Source organism: Falco punctatus, assembly GCF_963210335.1.
Source record: "Falco punctatus genome assembly, chromosome: 7".
Classification (NCBI taxonomy): Eukaryota; Metazoa; Chordata; class Aves; order Falconiformes; family Falconidae; genus Falco; species Falco punctatus.
In genome coordinates, this window is record NC_137587.1 from 1,162,970 (window position 1) to 1,182,515 (window position 19,546).

A 19,546-nucleotide genomic window follows, 5' to 3' on the forward strand; every position below is an offset into this window, starting at 1 on the left:
TGCTAACAGGAGGGGGGCTCTCTCTGGCCACGATCAACTTCTTTGCTCCTGACGTAGGCAACTGTCATGAAAGATCACAATAGCTATAAATACCTCAGAAAATAAAATTAAAAAAACAACATGGAAAAGAACTTGTTGTCAGGCAAATAACAAGTATAAAAGAGTCCTCTAGAAAGATGCTCTCACATCAATCTGCTAGAGAAGTGTGTACAGCTGAAGCTTTCTGATGACTTCACTTCCATCACGAAGTACCACCGAGTGAGGCAACAGTCCTGTTCTGCTGCCAGGCACACACCAAACTTCACAAGCACTCAGCCTCTGGAGAAACAGAGTGCCAGCTCCTACCCTGCAGAAGACTGGCAAAGCCACTTCTTCAGCGTATGAGGTGGCAACAGAGTTCAGAAGTGACTCGGCACTATGTACCCATGCCACATCTAGGTATTAAGATATCCCGTGTGATACCAATACAGTTCTGGTAGTTTCCTTAGAATAATTCTCTTCCACCTTTCTGGGCTGTCCTTTTAGACAGTTGTTTCTCATCAGGCTGCTTATCTCTCCCTGCCCAGAAAGTTGGGTGAAGCAGTGTGTATTGCTACTTGAGCAGCAGAAACGCACACCACCTGCATGCTCCTCTGGGAACCCACAGCTTTCCATGTCACTCCCAAGAGACACAAAACCAGATACAGCCTCATAAGACTCCATGGGGAAGTACTTCTGAAAATGAGGCACAGCTCCTCACCACAGTCCTTTACATTTCCAAAGATAAAGGCAAAAGGCCAGCTCTGCATGACTGCAGTTAGTTCTGTCAGTTCATGTCATCAGGACATCATGACCATCACTGTTAAAAACTCTTGGCAGACCTAGCAGCATTGGAACAGCTATTTAGAGTCAAGTCCTTCAGGCCTGGGTCCACTGGCAGTACCAGCTGTGCACGTACCTACACTGAATACTGAGCTCCCTAAAGTGAATGCATTGCAGAGGCCACGCTTTTCATTCTCAGGGTGTGAGTTGGAGCCTAGAAGAGGTGAGCTTCCCACAGTGCTCCTTTCAATATATATCCTGGCTAGTACAGATGGGATTTGGATAAAGGATGAAAGCATCACTCTCATCCTGTTCTGGCACAGAAGTATAAGGTTTTCCCCCTAATACAACAGTAAATAATCTGAAAAGAAAGGAACAAATCCTGATATGTCAACAAAACAGCCAGTTCTTCAGGAGATTTTCCATGGAGGATAATCAACTGAGCATATCCAGTGCTTTAAACTGTCTTAAACTGCATGAAATATCAGGCTTAGGCACTTTGACAGGCTTCCTTTAAAATCTATGACAGTAGACTTGAACACATCCACTACGTCGCTCAGATTTTGGCAGACAGATCCCATAGCAGCAGCCATGACAGACACTCCCCTCAGCCCAGAGAAGCTGAATTTCAGAAATGTTGCTTTCCTCACTGAAAGCAGGGGCAGAGGGCATTGTCAGGCAGGGTCAGCTCAGACACTATTTTCATTTAGAGCCTTCTGTGAAGCAGTGACTGTCAATGACGACGCATTCACCATCTGTGCAAACACTGATTTTCACCTGCAATACTCTTCAGAGGCAGTGTTCGAATGCTTGAGAAACAGATTTGCTTGACTGCCCCTTCTAATTTCCACAGCAGTCTGTTCTCTCAAGTCTCAGCTGTATGGCAGCTTGCTTTTAGCTGGATTTTACTTCAATGTTGTAATGAGGGGAGGAAAACCCAGTGTGATATAGATATGTTACTTACTGAGCAAGAAATATCTTTATTTGCTGAAGATGTGTGTTATTTTAGGATATTGTCATTTAGTCTGATAAAAATGGCATTTCTATAGAAACAATTGATAGAACAAACAACAAAAAGGAAATCCCATACTAACTGTCAAAAGCCAACATAATGTTTGGCAGATGCATTGCTAGAGATGAGTAAATACTTTGCTGTTTCGGGCTTTTAAAATACAAAACCTTCCCCCTCACTCACATGGTTAAATCAATTCACATTGGGCATGGATGTGTGCTTTTTATTGGTAAGCAAGTAGAAGTTTGATTTAAAATATCCCTGCTTTGCCTTATCCCAGGGATGCCCAGCAGCCTTTGCTCCGTGAGGTCTTACTGCCGTGGAGTCCCAGAGTTCCACCCCAAAAGTAGCCCAGAGCTGCAGAAAAAGCCACTCAAGGCTCTGTGGGTGGATCTCTGAAGATACTCAGACACACACATTATCTCTGCTCACCTATCATGTTCTCCCACCGGCAAGAAAGCTGCCATTGACTGGTCAGAATCCCATTTTGCTCTCATGCATGCACACTTCTTTAAGAACATATGTAGTTTTTTCACTACCACAGAGTACCAATGTCCTGTGCATGACACTGCTGTGTGTAAGTCCCTACTTTGCTGGCTCGGGGCTCTCACACTTCCAAGATGGATTCCTGCAGACATCGGTGTTGATGTGCAGTGCAACAACTCCTTTGAGGCATGACATACTGCCATTCCTTCTGAGTTCAGTGTTGAGCCCTACCAGAGTTGAACCTTTAGCACAGGTGAAAACTTACTACTGAACATTCTGTCCCACCAGATGCAACGCTTTTTTACAAGGGAACACAAGTAAAGACTTCTATCTTGGACCAATCCCTTATTATCATCTGTTCTCCATTCTGAAGCACACCTGTGTGATGCCTACCACCATGCTCTCCAGCTACTCCATTCTTGTCTGCAGTTTCTTTCTTCTGGCAACAAAACACTAGGATCATCTGTCTTCTTGGTCACCAGTTACTTAGGCAACTCATCCTAATATTTATCAACTCTGCAACACAGATAATACTGTTGCATTTACAGATTTACCTTTTCTAATCGCACCAAGGCCACTACCATATTATCTTTGTCATCCTGATCCCTTCCTTCTTATAATCCAGTGAGAAAGCATTTTGCTGTAGGCCCTCATGTTTCTCTGCTTTGGAAGACCAAAACCATACTTCAAGAAGTCAGGTGAAACTATTTGCTTGTGGTGAGGTAGAAGAAGGGGATGAGGGAGATTGTCAGGGCTTTTGAAAAGACTGATAACCTTTTAAAATCTCACAAAACAGCTCCCCTTAAGTGAGGAATGTTTGAGTTCGCCTCCACAGACTCTTAGAGATGCTCTGGTGGCAATATGTTTGCTAGAATAGCTCAGCAGATCCACGCAAGTGTGTTAGTACTTATAATTTATAGGCTAAATATGAAGATGCACACACATTATAGAGGATTGAAGCTGGGTTAATTAACATTGATAATATACAGCTGTGGGCTGGCTTCAGGGGCGGTGGGTTGGCTGATGTAGATAAGGTGCAGCTGTGGCTGGTTCTGTTAAGAGGTTGGGTAGCCAATGAAGAGAGAGCAGCCAAGAGAGAAAGAAGAAGCAGAGAGTGTGCATGCATGTCCTGGATGAAAAGAAACAAGGAGAAGGCAGCAGAGGGGCTGGCATGAAGAGTATGTTAGTATGTGATGGTAAAAGACCTTGTTGTAGCTGGCTAGTTTGGAGAGTGCTGTGATGACATATGATTTATTGATAGAGCATAAGCTATATATAGTGCCCTTAACTGTATTATTAAAACTGAAGGTAAATAATTAATGGAATGAAGAAAAGATACATAAAAATCTGGCAGTTTTAATGGGAAGTAGTCCTGTCTTGCCATAATTAAAATTGAATGTAGTTGGAGTATGTTTTTATACCTTTCTGACAAAGAGAATTATTTGCCCACTTCACATGCATGCAAAGAGACTTTGTGTAGCCGCAGAACCTGTGTAGCCAAGGTGAGAGAAGTCAGGGAAGAAAAATGCTTATGGCTGTCAGGCTTGAATGCCACTCCACACTCAGGACAGGTTTACTGTCTGGGGGCATTGACCAGTTCTGCCTGGTTGACCCTCAGATTAGGTTTAGATTAGATACAGTTTTGCATAGTTCAATGGTGGCCAGTCACATGAGAAATATTACAGAAAGGTACAGGCTTACTTCAGCAGAAAGCAAGAGACAAAGCTAATGTTTTCTATGATTAGAATCAGAGGACTATTCAAAGCAGAACTCAGCTAGCAATTGGTTATGGCTTCACAGGCACCTCTCCTGGGTTTAAGAGAAAAAGATGACAGGAGGACCACCCCGAAGCACCATAACTCAAACAGGCCACTTCATGACTCAGGCCATCTTACTGAATTGACGCAGTTAAAAGACACAGAGAGTCAAATATCCTGTAATGCCTTTAGTGTATCTTTTTCCACTGGATGAACAGTCATTCATCTACATAATTTCCATACTAATAACATTAGTAGGGCTAAAGAGATCTTATAACTACTTATTAAATTCCCTGGAGTCAGAACAGCTCATAAGTAGTTGTCTGATGGTCTGTCATGTTAAGAGTCTGACGAGTGGCCAGGGGTCTTGGACGGGGAGAGACAGCCCTCTCATTGAGTCACGAGGTTCAGAAAGGATCCCCTTGCTTTCTAAACCTCTTGGAGAGGATTTTAGGTGCATCTAGATCCAATCCTAGTCTCAGACTTGGTCAACAATTTTAAGTCTAAGGGATTTTATGTACAGCCAGTCATTAGAGTCAACACTTGCCCATCAGAGCCCAGTTTAAGGAGGAAAAATAGATGAGTTATTAAGGCAACAGATATAACAAGTTTGGAATTGCTTTTATAAATACACTTACTGCAAAAATCAAGTTTGAGTGAAGAGTTCGGTGCTTTTGTTAACAATATTATCTGACATAGTCAGAGGTGCAAAACTTACCAAAGAGGTATCCCTGCTTGGGGAGAAGAGAGCTCCACACCTGCCTACTAGTTTGAGTTCTTGTTCTCAAAAAAAATTATAAAATGCCAGATTTTATACTCGTGGTGAGGTGGGACTAATCAATTGTTGTGTGCCAATTGGCCCTTAACAAGGTATCAATTCTGGAAGGTCGCTTGGGCTTGATGGCTCAGCGTAGAGTGGGGAAGATCTGGTACAGGCAGATTTATGATACAGATTCAGTTACAAATGTGTGGGAGTCTTCCTGGCCTTCAGTGAATCAACAGGGGGCTGTGAGGCCCCTGCCTCACCCCAGGTGTCAGTCAGTTTGCTTGTTAGTACACATCCATTATGTGTTTTGTGAGATAGGCACGCTGCCCAAGCCAAACTCCCAAATCCACTTTGAGCCAAATACAGTCATTGTTAGGTCAGGACGGTGGAGGGGAGCACACCACTACATGGTCTAAACAGTCCCAACACTCAACCCAAACATGCTCCAATGCAACCACTGCCAAGGCCTCCCTGCCTTACTGTCCAAGTAAGAGAACCCAAATGCCTTCATCGGGGTCCACAGAAAATTGTTCCCAAGTTCAGCCACAGCAAAGCCTCGAAATGCAAGAAGTCTTCTACTCACACCAGTTCATCTGCCAAACCCCTGTGTGAAATCAACGGCGTTATCTTGTCTGGTCTGAAGATAAATGGTGCAAAACCCTAAAAATCCCCATTCCACCTTTTGTCTTAACTGGAGGCACAATCCACTGATTTCAATAGATTTTGGAGCAGCTCTACGTGACCTTCACTGACACAGAAGCAATGACAGACAAAAGCTAACAAAGCACCAAAGGAAACATTAAACTTCCCACTTTGGTCATCCAGGCCACCAGCAATGCCTGGAGGCTCTACAGAGAAAGGAGTAGAAACTGCTGCTCTTGAGGTTTAACTGCAAGAAACTTGAACAATTATTTCAAAGTGTTTCTCGTGTTCCAAGCCAGCAGAAACTGGGAATGAAGACATTAAGTGGCAGATTGTGGTGGTAGGGTAACAGCTGATTTCGGTGAAATGGAGAATTGGATGCCGCATTTCTCAGCAGTCACTGCTGTTCCTGAATGAGGTTTGACTCTAATATGATTCCAGTTCCTTTAGGGAGTGCAAAGCAGAGCTCCACCACAGCTATGAACTGTAGTCTGGCAGGGCAGCATCAAAGCATCACTCCAAACGCTCTCAAGGCTCCCTTCTGATAATCTCCAAATGTAATTAAGAGCAGGTCTATTTATTTTTCCTGCTAGAGGCACCTATATGCACTATATATAACAGTAGTAATTGCTCAAACACCTGTGCTAGAATAGGTGGTAGAAAAAAGTCCACTCATAGGTTAGAATTGGGGTCATGCTTAGGTTTTCTAATGGGGCATCTTCAAGTGATCTTGGTGGTTCCTTACTTCAGGAATGCTCAACAACCTAAAGGAGTGCAGTTGTCAGCTTCACCATCTCAGGAACATGGTTGATTGTCAGAAAACACAGAACTGAGATGTTTTTAGTCCAGCATTTTCAGTAAGAATTTCAATTTTGTATGAGTTCATCATGGCCCTAGTTCCCTGACACTGTGGTTAAGACTAGCTGGCTGTTGACTGGATGGTTTGTCTTCATTTATGTAGACTGAAGTGCTTTCAGTGGTCATAATGGATACTACTTGTTTCCGGCTGTAATTCTGTTGTAGTATCACAGCTTTCTGAAGGGATAAAACCCCCCAGTGAGATCCAGCAGTGTAGGAAGTGTTGCATTTCTGACAGCATGAGGGCACTTGTGGTGAGTCCTTCTGAAACAGTGGGCCCACCTATTCCAGCCCAAGCCCAGGTTACAGTCTGTGCCTGTTCACATGCCCACAGAATTCATCTCCCAGGTAAAAAAAGCTGAAAGGTGCCAAGCACTAAAACTAATGACCAATATTAACATCAAGGCTTCTTCAAGTTCTGACAGCTTTCCAGTAGTTTTCAATAAAGCTTGGCACATTTACTTTTCATGTCTGATTATTGCTTTATTATATTACAGCCGTGTTTATATAGCTTTGTCTATCTGCCCTCCTGAAATACCTCATCTCAGGCACATCAGTGCTCTCTAATACTGAAAAAGCACAGATCCCACATTTACATAAACTGTATTTCTATGTGTGCAGACACACGCTATGGGGTGTAGGTGCCCTGTATTTAGATCCAACGCAAACACCTGGGAGAACCTGCACAGAAGCAAACTTGGGACAGGCAGTCCGGCGACGGGGCCCTCCTTCAGGAGCAGCCAACCACCACCAACAGCGGGCAGCATCCCCACGCCTTTCTCCCCCGCCAGCGAGGCGACCGGCCCGGGACCCGCCTCACAGGCTCTGTACTCTGCGCTCCACGTACCCACCCGCGGTCCGGGCTCCAGCACACCGCGGGCCCACCGCCTGAGGGGAGGGAAAATGGCGCCGCCCTGCCCCCGCCAGCAGCGCGCTGCTGGCAAGGGCGGGCGGAAGTGACGCGCGCCGGGCGGAAGTAGCTGCTGCGAGGCGGGCGGAAGTGGTGGCGGCGAGAGGCGCGGCGCGGCCTGGGCGCAGGTGGGTGGTGGGACGCTCACCCCGTGGGGGTGCGGGGTCCCCGGGGCAGCCGGTGGGGCCTCGGGGCTTCGCCTTCACCCTAGAGTAAAGGGGAGCGCGGCTACGGGCGCCTCCGGGACAGCGGCCGTGCCGCCGGGCGCTCTGTGCTGCGGGGCCCGGTTTCGCTGGGCCCCCGCCCCGAGCAGCTCCCGCCGGTGAGAGGCCTCGCCAGGCCCCGGGCCTGGCCGGTATCTGCTCGCCTCACACCTCGGTTCGCGTTCGCTCAGGGAAGGCCCGCGAGGGCTGTAAAAGCGGGAGGGCGCATCGGGGCGCATCAGCTCTTCAGTCTGTTCATAGTAGTTTGTTGCTTTTTGTGTTGTGCCATGCCGGTGCCTCTGCGCTGCAGGGAATCGTCGGGCAGACGGGGGACAGCAGTGTTTTTGGAGGGAGGGTGTTGTATGAGTGCACACGGTATGTCTCTGACAGGCAGGGTAACAGTTGGGGTCTTACGTGACCAGCGTGATGTTCTTGTGGCTTTTGCCTGGGGTTTTCCTTCTGGGAGGAGGGTCTTTGCAGGTATCTGCCTTCTCTCTAGCCGACAAAAGTTACTGCCTGTCTTGTGAAGTCTAGCTGTTTTAAACTGCCGGTTGTTACAATATTGTGCACAGAAAGTGCTTTTGTGGCAGAGCAGAGCATGCACAGCACCATTTTGCAACGTAGCCAAGAACCCGGAGTGAGGCTTTCACTGGCTGCTAATCTAGAGCAGAGGAATCGTACTTTCCATTGACTGCTCAGCTGCAGTGGAGAGGCTGAGATGTGACCCTTTGCTTCTTTTAATTACTTATCTCAGCCAACAAGGTCTGAAGAAACACATTAATTTGAGGCATTGATTGTGACAGCAGGACCTTGTGTTCTTCTTTGACCTGGATCTGATAACTTTAGCAAAAGAATGCAAAGTTGTAGATTTAAGAATGGGGAGCAGGGCGGAGACAGGATTCAGAAATCAGTAGGAGTCACAGTAGGAGATGATCCTTTGCTTTTACATGCTACCTTTTTTTCTTTTAACTGTGTCTAGTTCATGGCTGTTGTAATGTAAGTGTCTCCCATGGGCTGTAGGGCTCTGCTGCCGCAGAAGAAAAATGCATTGTACGTGCAGATGAGCTAGAATAAGATTAAAACCCTACAGTGTTGGATTATATCAAGTAGTTTTTTGTAGCCTGATGGCACCTTTAAAAACCTTGGACAGGAGTGGAGTGGTACTTTGCTCAAACAAATGTTGTGCCTGATTTTTGAATGGTTTTTTATGTCTGCTGAGAGTAGTGGCAGAGGTTGGTAATATATGCCTCAGAAGCTTAAATGCCGCTTCTGAAAAGCGTTGGAAGAATATTCTAGACCTCAGTTTCTCTGTAAAGTAAATGCTATTCTCTGTGATATGCTGGTGCTGCATTAATTGGTGATTAGGGTCCTTACTGTCTTAACTGGATTTGTTTCTTACACTTACACTTGAGCTGAAGTTCGTTAATTCAAAAGTGGATCTTGGCACTTGAAACAGTCTGTGGCTTTATTGCCTTCTGTGCTTTTGCATCTTCTTTTAGTCTTAGATTGCTGGTCCCAGCTGCATTTGTGAAATGGATGTAGATGTAATGTAAAATTCCTGCAGCACTGATGGGCTTTTCAAACAATATCCATGGGAAGTCCAGAGCATGGCAGGAAACTATTTATTGAAACTTCTGGTGCAGAGAGGGGATACAACAGCAGATTATAGTGTATTCACATAATAATCACAATGTTCTGGTGTGTATAGGTGCTCGTGGTCTGTTGACAGTATTTCTGATCCCTTACATGCATTCCTAGAACAATAACTTCAGCAGGTTGCATATGTTGGCTAGATGGTGGTCCCTCTGGGCACATAGTTTGTGTGTGGTTAGCTTTTAATTACCCAGTTGTGAGATTGGAGATAACCAGACCATAGGATGCTGGGGTTAGTGCTGATCATCAGTAGTGTTATTTTTCTTGCATGTTTTCTCTGAGTGCTGGTGAGTAAGAATTACTCCTTATGATGGCCGGGTGAGTGTTGCCTATGTGCTTAGATGGCTTCCTGGGGCCTTGAAAAAAGGTACTATTAAGAAAGCAAACTATTTTCACTACATTCTGTCTCCAAGTCCCGTATGTATTTAAGGAGTTTCTAGCTTGTTGGACTGCAGAAGGACCAAGTCGAAGGCCTCAGTTTGAATTTCTAGACCCTGTTAGAACATGGAAAGAATGCATTTAAAGCTTTTGTCTATTTTTGCGCCAAACTAATGCCCACCTTGGTATTACCATCTTGAAACTTTACATTTGGATGGCCTCCACATTCATGTGGAAGGAGTGACTTTGAGGAAATGGTTCCTGGCACAACTTCTAACCTCTTTAGACAACGACTACATGGTTGACTTCTTGTACCTGAAAATTCCCCAGACAAATGAAGGCAATTTCAAGTCCTCCTATATTTTTTTTGATTAACTTTTTTAATACACAGGAACTTGGACAAGCATATGTACATCCTAGCGTGGAAGAGGCTTATTGCAGAAGTATTAGCAGCACACTTTGCTTATAAATGGGTGTTTTGCCTCTGTTAATTCTGGCATCCTCATTTGGGCTTTGAAGCCTGTCATGGTAGGGTATGAAATACTTGGCTTCTGATGCATGTGGTGCTACTTATGCATATCAAAGAGGGACCTCTCAACTGAAGTATGACTGTTGCAGCCCCTGTTGTGGCAGAAAACTCCATAAATAAACAGCAGGTAGGTGTGTGCTTATGCTAGGAGTGCACAAAAAAAGGAGCTGTCTGCAGAAGTTGCAGTTTTTGCTGTGCAGTTACAAGGCAACTGGGCTGAAAGGGAGTGTTTCTGCATTCTCAGCATCAGTCAGAACCGCAATGACATCCCAGGTGTTTGTGTGTTAAGTCCTTCTCCAACAGTAGCAAGGCATGGTAACCGGCTTCTCCCTTCCTGCCCTGAAATAGCCTTTGCTGGTGGCAGTGTTCCACAGATGTCCTTGGCAGCGCTGGTGGAGAAGTCGGGCACTTTCCCTGTGTGCTGGGGGAGGTTTTTATTGTTCCGAGGGTACAGGGAAGTTCCCCTGGCTGCTGCTTGTGCCATATGTAGGCTTGGTGTAAAAGGAAGCTGTTGTTCTGGGACTTTTGAGCTGACAGCTTTCATTAAGGTCAGTGTTTTGAGATGTCTGAAATCGAGCAACTAACTCGTGATGTTGGCACTGGATGAAGAGGTCTGGTTCCTCAGCCACAGAGTGAATGGAGTCCCTGGAAACCTTGACACCTCTGAAAATCCGCTTTGTTTTGGTATACAAAGCTAAGTCTGAATGGTTTTAGTCCAGCTTTTGCACAAAATGAGGGGCAGGAAAAAAATTTCAGCAAGTCTTAATGGTTGGTGGTTTTACACTGAGGCCTTGATGTTAAAAATCCCAAACCAACAACCAAATATAAAACTCCCTAGACCTCTTCATGCTCTTGGAACCAGCAACATCACATCTAACCAACCTTGGTCAGGAATGAGATCCCTGAAAATAGTATAAAAACTGCAAGTGTAGGTCACAAATACTACATGAAGTAATTCTTGTATCCGTTAGCATCCTTCCTGCAAGGTATCTCTCCACATATTTAACAATAAAGTATGGTAATAGCATAAAACAAAACATTGGCTTCAGGGCAGTGGCTGTGCCCACACAATGGTTGAGCTTTGTTTTGGTCTGAGATTAAGACAGAGATTCACTTCCAAGCTTTGCATTTTCTCATGTGTACAGCCTATCAATAAAGCAGATAATTGTAGTTTTAAAAATCCATATCCACTTTCCTTTCCAACTATACAATAAATCATCATTGAGTTCTGATGGGCTTTTAAAAGTGGAAGAGATCAAATGTGTATAAATATTTCAACATACCAAGTGTGGGAGGGTGTCAAGTCTGTAGCATTAGTGCTGATCAGTGATTCAATTAGTGTGGAACGTATTTGTAAACACTTTACTTGCTGCCTGTGAGAAATGGATTGATGGTCCTGGGCTTTGGGGATAGGAGGTGGGGAGTAATACTTGCAAATATTTTCATGCCCAGTAGACTGGAGGTGGAATAGTTGCCTTCCTAGTAATAGTAACCTGGAGGTAGAAGTCTTTATAAATACCACCCTTAGCTTTCAACCCAAAACTGGCCTGGGCAGTGAATAAAAATGCTTGGAATTAGCATGACTTCTGCCAATAAGAGGGCAGTAAAAGAGCAAGAGAGAATGAATGCAGGATGACTAGATAAGGAAGAAAACCTTTTTTTTTGCTTGGGAGATTTGAGTGAGAAGGAGAGCAGAGACGGTGAGAGTGAGTGCATTGTCCAAATCCATGTGGACAGGCTCTTGCATCCTGACAGGGATGCTAATGAGAGGATCCTGAGAAGACTGTATGCTGGAGGCAGGAGGTTTGCATGATACTGTTCCTGTGATGTTCTTGATTGGTGTTGATCACAGAGTAAGTCAGATCTTTTGTCTTGGACCTGGTGCTTCTGTGGCTTTGCAAACCCAGGGCTGTGTTGTTGGCATTCTGGCAGTGATGCACTTGTTGGCTGGCTTTTTGCTGGATGGCTGCCATTCTGCTCCCAGCTGGCTGGTAGACCAGGTGTTGGCTTGTCTACTAGCATGTTGTTTGACAATGAAGAACAAGGTAAAGTGTTTGTCTGGGACTCTGGTACAACTAGTTGTGTCTTGGGGTGATCCTGAAGTAGGGCGGCTGCAGTATGTGCAGGAGCAGCAGAGTGGGACAAAAAGGAGTACTTTTCTCTTGCTGTCCCCATCCTATCCCCAGGGAATCCAGTTCTGTAACCAGTTTTCTGTCTCCAGATGATTCCATGTGAACAGCACACAGGGCTGGGCTGCAGGAGCAAGAAGGCAGGATGTTGTCGAGACCAAAGCCTGGGGAGTCCGAGGCAGACCTGCTGCACTTTCAAAGCCAGTTCCTGGCAGCCAGAGCTTCACCTGCAGTGAAGATCATGAAGAAGGCAGACAAGAGGAGGGGGGAGGAAGGGAGCACAGATACTGAGAGACCCCCGCTACAGGACAGCAAGGACGTAGTCATGTTGGATGGTAATTTCCCTCGTGGGCTTCTTTGAATTACTAGGATTCTCAGTCAGTGTTCCTCAGTGCTTGCTGTTTCACCTCCCTGTCCACCCAGTGTTGCCTTTGCCCTGCATGTGTGTCCTCCTTGCGGTATTGTTTGACCATAGCCTTGTTGGAAAATGCACTTGTCCTATGTTAACTAGCATCCAGTAGAACACATTGCCATTGTCTACATTTATCAGCTGTCTGTTGTACCTTGCCAGCTTCAAGGCAAGAGGTGTTTTCTGTGATTTGTACTCATTGGACACTCAGTGCTTATTTTGCCATCTATCCAAACCCTGCTCTCTGTGTCTTTGAGTTTTAGCTCTGCAAACAGCTTCAACTTTGAGCCCCCAGATCTGGCTTGATAAGCCCCCTTCCTGCAGTTTTGTTTTCCTTCATCAGTAGTAACTAACACTTCTGTAATGTTCTTAATGGTCTCAGAAGCTCAAAGCGCTTTCTTGAAAGCAACAACTTAAGTCTTGCAGGTTCCAGGTAAGGAAATGCAATCCCAGTCTGTAGATAGTGAAAAGGAGGCCTCGACTTGCTCGTGATCATACAAATCACGCACTGTTAGAGCTGGCAGTGGAAATGTGCTTTTCTGTGCCTGGACGCAACCTGCAGGGGCCTGTTTGTTTCTGTACAGCCTTGCTTCTTCCCGTAGTACTTGCAGTCAGGCCTCAGTACCCTTCTTAACTTTTGCAGGTCTTTGGAAAGACCTTTGTGCCAATACATAAATAATACAGTTCTTGAGTGTGTTTCTCTCCACTACCCGGTGCAAGTTGGAAACAGAGGACTACTAATTGTCTTACTGCTTTCTTATCTTCTTTGTTTCTCGTCAGAGCAATAACAGATGCTATTAGGGAGCCTTGGCCTGGTACCTATGAGTAACTTGACTATTTTTTTCTTATTATTTCTCCTCCCCAGATTTTCCTGATATTCTCCCAGCTCTAACTCCAGCTCCTCCAAAAAAGTCCAAGATTAAAAGTGCCTGTGTCCACTTTGAGGATGAAGATCCAGAGGAAAGACTGGAAAGGCATGATCAACACATTACAGCAGTCTTCAGCAAAATTATTGTATGTGTGTTTTTTTTTTTTTTTTTTTTTTAGTGTGATGGTCTAGTGTGTGTTTTTTTTTTAATGCTCTGAAATGAGCAGTGGGCAGGGATGAAGGGTTCTGTTGCTGCTTTTTATTTCTACAGTGTAATGAAGCAGTTGTAGCATTGTAGACCTGTGTCCTGGAGCACCCTGTAAGAAAAAGATCTTTGGGTATATTTTTGCTCAGTTAAATATGGGTTTGAATCTGCGCTCCAGTCCAGAGTGCCTGCAGGTCACACTGCTTGCATGCAGGTCTGTGCTGTCATGTGGGTTTGGGTGAGTTTCTGGACTTCATAAGGGCAATGTTCTCATTGCGCTCTGCACTGGCCTTAGGTTTTCCTTTATCTGATTCTTTGAGCAGTGTGTAGAGTCTGGCAGTCCAGCCTTTTGGAAAATAGCCTCACTTTGGCTCTAAATAAGCACAAGGTATTCTGAGCCTGACAGCGTTGTAGCAGAAAGCTTGTGATCTGCAGAGCTGAGAGATTTTGAGTCCACTCTTAGCTAAATGATATAAACATATCTGGCTGTTGCAGTGGTTTCTACAGGGTCTGAATTTTTTGCTGCAGGAACGAGACACGAGTGCAGTAGCAGTGAGCATGCCAGTGCCCACAGGAGACCCATTTCCAAAGACATTTCACCGCTCTGAGATAAAAAGCGAGGTAAGATTGGGAGCAGCTGTTTTGTGCTACTTTCATTAATGATTACAACTTCCTCACAACAAAACCTAACGCTTGGTGGGCGGTAGGGCTCAAAATAAGCGACTTGGCATACTGGAGATGGTGAGCTAGCTCAACCTACCTCTGGCATTGTCAACTTAGTGTAGGAGAGAGTTCTACCAAGCTGCCATCAAGGCACTCCATACTCTGCAGTTAAGTAACATTGGAATCCTTTTGGTTTAGGAAAAAGGCGATCCCCTTCAGCTAACTTCAGCGAGGTGGATAGCATCTGTGCTGCTGTAACAGAAAAACAAGCAGAACAGGATCAGTTCTCTGAGGAACAACCTCTGTTAATTTGTCCACCAGGTTTGATTAAGTCTGTACTTATGGAAGTTGCATCTGATTTCTCCTGGCATGACATTTGAGTATGGTTGCACAGGGTATCTTTTGCAGCTTTTTGGATTTTGGCATAATTTGTTTTCTGAGGCTGCAAAACGGGAAGCCATGGCTATTATCATCAGTTGTTGCTGTAGTAGCAAAGGCTGCTAGCTGAGTGGGAGTCAGATGCTGGGAACTGACATGTGATTGATAGCTGTGGTTGCTTTGATGAGGTAGCTTATTTTGAAGGACAGCTTTTTGAAAGAAGAGAGTAATGCTTTTTCAACAACCAGTTCTGTTTACCTGATGCAGGAGTGCACATTGCAGCTACCAAATGTTCAGACTGCCTTTTAATCTGCTTCTTTGGACTGGGGACATGCAACAGTTTTCTTGCTTTGGATTTCCTGTGCATCCTGTACAAGGCTGTTCAGAGCCATGCCCTTCCATTGCCTAGGCAAGCAGCACAGTAATTTAGTCAGGATTATTTTAGCACCACTTGTCCGCTTCTTGCTGTGTAAATCACTTCACCCTGCTGCTCTCTAATCACCTTATAAGAAGCCTGTTCCAAGCCTGCGGTGAGCACGGTGCAGTACAGCCACATTTATCCTCAGAAATGCAAAGTATTCGGCTATGCAGTTTCCAAGCAGCAGGAAAGCTGGAGCTGTTGTGTGTGGTGATATTTTAGGTGTACTTGCCTGGCTTGAATTCACTTATAATTAATCATCTTCCTTCTCTAGGTAGCAAAAACATTCATGCTTTTGTCTCTCTGTCCTAACGTTAAACTGTGTGTTAAAAGAAGAATAGCACTTGCACAGAAAAGGGCAGGTGGCTGCCAGCAGCTTCTCAGTGTCATGTCCCAAAGTCTGATCTGAGGGGGTCTTCAAGGATCAGAGCTGTACCTTTGTTAGTGGCAGGTGTGTGTGGGAGTCTGGAGAGGAAAGTGGTGACACATGGCTTCCCTGTTTGCAGGTGAAGGTGGGATCTGGAAGAAAAAGCATCTTTGCACAAAAGATGGCAGTGAGAAGAGCTGCTGAAAAGGCAGCAACAGCTCCCTCCGCTGCCGAGTGCGTGCAAGTAAGATCAGCTGCTCCCGATGCCCTGGATCCTGAGGGGTCAGCGGGAGAGGCACCTCTCCCCACCAGCAGGGATGGTAAGTGGAGAATGTTCTGCTTATCCAACCTATTGTATTTACATAGCCTTAGTGACCATAACATCAATGCACCTTATTTTAAAATTAGGGTAGCACTGTTGTCCTCAGTTTAGGAATCATAAGGTCACTTGGAATGTCTGTGGTGTGACAAGGATTTGAAATGGTCTGAGACCCAAATTAACGTTCTAAAAATGGGGTTAGCTTTCTCACCCGTTTTCTTTTTGCTTCACACAGGGCCAAATAGCTTTATTTTTTATGGTTCTTGTCCTCCCTTTTACTCTCTCTCTTATATGTAAAGTTTTTCTTGTTTCATCATTGATTTCTGCAATTTTAGGAAGAGGGTTCTTGTGTCTGGTGAAGGCATTCAAGACCACTGTGATGCAGGTTCTCACTCCTACCTAGAAGCTGAAAGCTCAGTCTCCTGTCACCAGATTTGCTACCATGAGGCTGTGGCTTTGCTTCCTGAGGAATGCTGTGAGGCAGTGCTGATGAGGCAGTGCCACCTCCAGCAGTTACTTGTCTGACAGCAATGTGACAAGGAAAGATGAAACCAATTCAACTGGTTCCAGCATCTCTGGCCTTTTTTTTTTTTTGGGGTGGATGTGTGTGTGTTTTTTGTTGTGTTTTGTTGTGTTTTTTTGTTTTTTTAATTCTTTTCTGTTATCTTGGGCCATTCTATTTGGTTTGGACCACCATGTGTCTGGGTTTTTCCAACACCCCCTTTTTCACACAGAAATAGAGGCCAGATATCATTTGAGGGGTATCGCCTTTTGGTTAAGGTTTCTCTCTGTCCTGACCCCTGTCAGAGAACTGTTAAGACAACTCCTGGTTGTGCTGTGCTGTGTGTGCCCAAATCCACCATCCAGGTCAATATACTGTGCTTACTGTGTATCCTGTTAGGATTGTGCCTGTGTCCTTCTGTCTGAGAAATCTGAGGGCAGTATAGCAGCCCTATAGCTGTGATCTTCTTCAAGTAGAACGCTTCTAAAATGTAGTAGCCCAACAGAGGGATCAGAAAATTGGTTGCCGTCCTCAGCAAGATTGTTGTGGCAGGATCACTAGAAGCAAGAGGAGAAGGCGAGTGCCATTCCTTGTAGTAACAAAGTGTGTGCGCCTGGTAACCCTCAGCTTAGTTGCTGGTAGTGGGAAGCTTACTGAATCTTTCACCGCATCACTGTCTTCGAATCTCTTTCTGCTCAATATGCAGGACAGCTGCTGTGGAAATGACATCAAACCTTCCTGATGTTGTGATGAATGTCAGTACTGCTGTTTGAACAGAAGCTTGATGCTTTCAGGGGTGGCTGGTTTAGGGTTATAGGGAGGTTCCAAGTCACTATATGGAGTACATGAACAAAACATAAGGAATAAGACCACCAAGTCAGGTCCTTGTATAGTGGGCTACAGGACAGCTGGAGGGTCTCGCTGACCAAAAGAGCATGTTACCCTGCTGCTAGAATTAAATGAAATGAGCTTTTAAAAAGGATTTAGATCAGGTGGTAAAGGAGACTTGATTTTGTTCAGGGTAGGAAAATGCACCGCTGCTGGAACTTCTCATATGTTAAACCCTTAGAGGGTTAAACTTCTCATTTGTTTAACCCTTGGAGGTGAATGCAGGACATTTTTAGAAGCAAACATACCTCTGTTGAGAATGGATCCTGTATCCCTCAGAAACTAGATTACCTAGTAATTTTAATTCTCTCTCTCACTCAACAGATATTTACTACGTTGTGCTTCAGTGGATGTACAAGTGTGGGTTCAGGTGTTCTTGGGCAGAGGAGTCGTCTAGTATTTACTAGCTAGCTTGGAAGAATGCTCTGACTTATCAGTTGTGAATTATGCTCCAGTTTACCTTTTCTTGCTGTTGCTTTGCTTTGAAGGAACAAAGTTCTTTTTGCCCCATCCTTCCTCAAAATTCTAAACAAACAAGGTAGAAATGACATTTTGTTGTGACGTGGGTTGAAAGCCCAAATATTTTAATTATGTTTGAAGCTAAATTAAACTCCTTTACTCCTATTTTAACTTGGCTACCAAGGTGAAAAAAAAAAAAAAAAAGAAAAAGAAATTATGGAAGCGTGGTAATGACAAAATTGAGTTGCATTCATAATGCTGGAGACACTTAAATCAGTAACTGCTTTCTCTGCTGGATCTTTCAGATAAAGCTGGTGACTTTTTGATCTCTCAGCGGCCTTGTCTCATAACGGGAGAGGGTCTTGGAAGCCAAAAGGGTGAACAGGAAGCTCAAGCTATTCACAAAGAGAACTTGGAGAAGCTGCAGTCCATGTCTGAGGAGGAGATCCTGCAGGAGCAGGGAAGGCTTCTGGCTCAGCTGGGTATGTGCTTCCCAGAGATGAATTTTAGAGATGTGGAAGTTTACTGAATGTGTGGTGTGCTGAAGTCCTACCAAATTCACAGATCAAAGATGGGAGCTAGGTATTCCTGCTCATTGCATATGTGGGTGATCTAATTTCCATGCCGTGCCAGTAGCTTATGAGTAAGAATTAAGTGTGAAGGAACTAAAGAGTGTTTATTCCTCAGTGAAAGGGGGGCTTAGCTTGTCGTCTCCCCTTTGCTGTGAGAGAAGATGGTCTATGCACTCTGTTACTTTGCACACCCAATACCTGGTTACATGTACATATATGAAGGTCCTAAAAGGTGATTGTCTGAAGCAGGTAAGAAAAAAAAGCTATTCTTAGGATGATTGTAGCAATGCTGAGGTGAGAGAGAACCCTTGGTCTTCCCTTCCAAAATACCTGACTCGGGCCAAAACTGTCAGTACCTGTATGGGGGAAACATCTGGGAATGTGGGAGATTTCAGTTCAAATCTGTACTTGGTAGAGCACAAAAACTTACAACTAGACTTGAACTTCTTGAAAACGTGTTTTAATTATCTGGTGGCTGGGTGCAGGTGTTCTGGCAGGGTTGTGGTCTCTGGTTTAGAGCCCTGTCCACAGTGGTGCTCTAGGAATACCTGTCACTGGCAGCTGATGACAAGATGGGGGAGAACACAGAGTGTGGTATGTTTGATAAGACTCTGTGTGATCTAGGGAACTGTAAAACTTGCTGGCATTCGTTTCAATTATTTTGTGTGCTCGAGAAAAGCAGATGTACAGATGTAGGTCACAGGCAAGGGTTTTTGAAATTCTCAGTTTCAGATTCTCTAGCGTCATATCTAGGTGTGAGTGACATTTTAGACACGTAAGTCTCTTGTGGGTTTGGTTTAAAGATGGTATTAATGATCTTGACTTTGTTGCAAGCAGTGTGGGTATAACTGGAAAGGTGACAAACCCTGCAAAATAATTGCAGACACTGTGTTTAGGTACATCATTTGTTCAGAGAGCTGAACTCTCCAAACTACCTGAGGTGAAAAGAAATTTTTTTTTTTTAACTTCACTGCTTATAACAATGGCATGTATATGAAAAATACCTTGTTTATCCACATTTTTCTTGTGGCTGATTTATGGTCTTTGCTCCTTGTCCCCACCACTCTGTCCTTTGGGATAATAGCAAAGTGAGTATTTAGGGAGTTTGAAAAGGATAGGATGTACTTTAAGTATTTTTAAACAATAAATTGTTTTCTAAAATAGTATATTTGTTTATATGCCCTGTGGGTTAAAATTGTAGATCTTTCAGTCTTTGAGGTCTTAAGGAAACTGGGAGTAATTTTGGCATTCCCAGAATATCTGTGGTTAGGGAATTATGCGTGATGAAGCAATTCCTAAATTAAGTTACTGGCTTACAGACGAACTTGGGAACTGAACAGGTACAGAGATATGGATTAAAGAGACTTTTTCCTC

The 19,546-nt window shown here is 44.5% G+C and overlaps 1 protein-coding gene across 3 annotated transcripts in view; it reads left to right on the top strand.

The window, feature by feature from the left end:
- Window positions 1-6,822: 6,822 nt before the first annotated feature.
- Window positions 6,823-19,546, top strand: part of RPAP1 (RNA polymerase II associated protein 1) — a 41,874-nt gene continuing 29,150 nt past the window's right edge. Inside the window, exons 1-6 of one of the 3 annotated variants that reach the window (XM_080394989.1) lie at window positions 6,823-7,360; window positions 12,217-12,459; window positions 13,399-13,547; window positions 14,135-14,227; window positions 15,572-15,752; window positions 17,906-18,082. In XM_080394989.1, coding sequence (XP_080251115.1) covers window positions 12,270-12,459; window positions 13,399-13,547; window positions 14,135-14,227; window positions 15,572-15,752; window positions 17,906-18,082 — 790 coding nt within the window. In that variant the 5' untranslated portion in view covers window positions 6,823-7,360; window positions 12,217-12,269. Of the gene's footprint in view, window positions 7,361-12,216; window positions 12,460-13,398; window positions 13,548-14,134; window positions 14,228-14,467; window positions 14,591-15,571; window positions 15,753-17,905; window positions 18,083-19,546 lie in introns of those variants that run through there. The other 2 variants (XM_080394986.1, XM_080394987.1) reach the window with 2 other exon arrangements.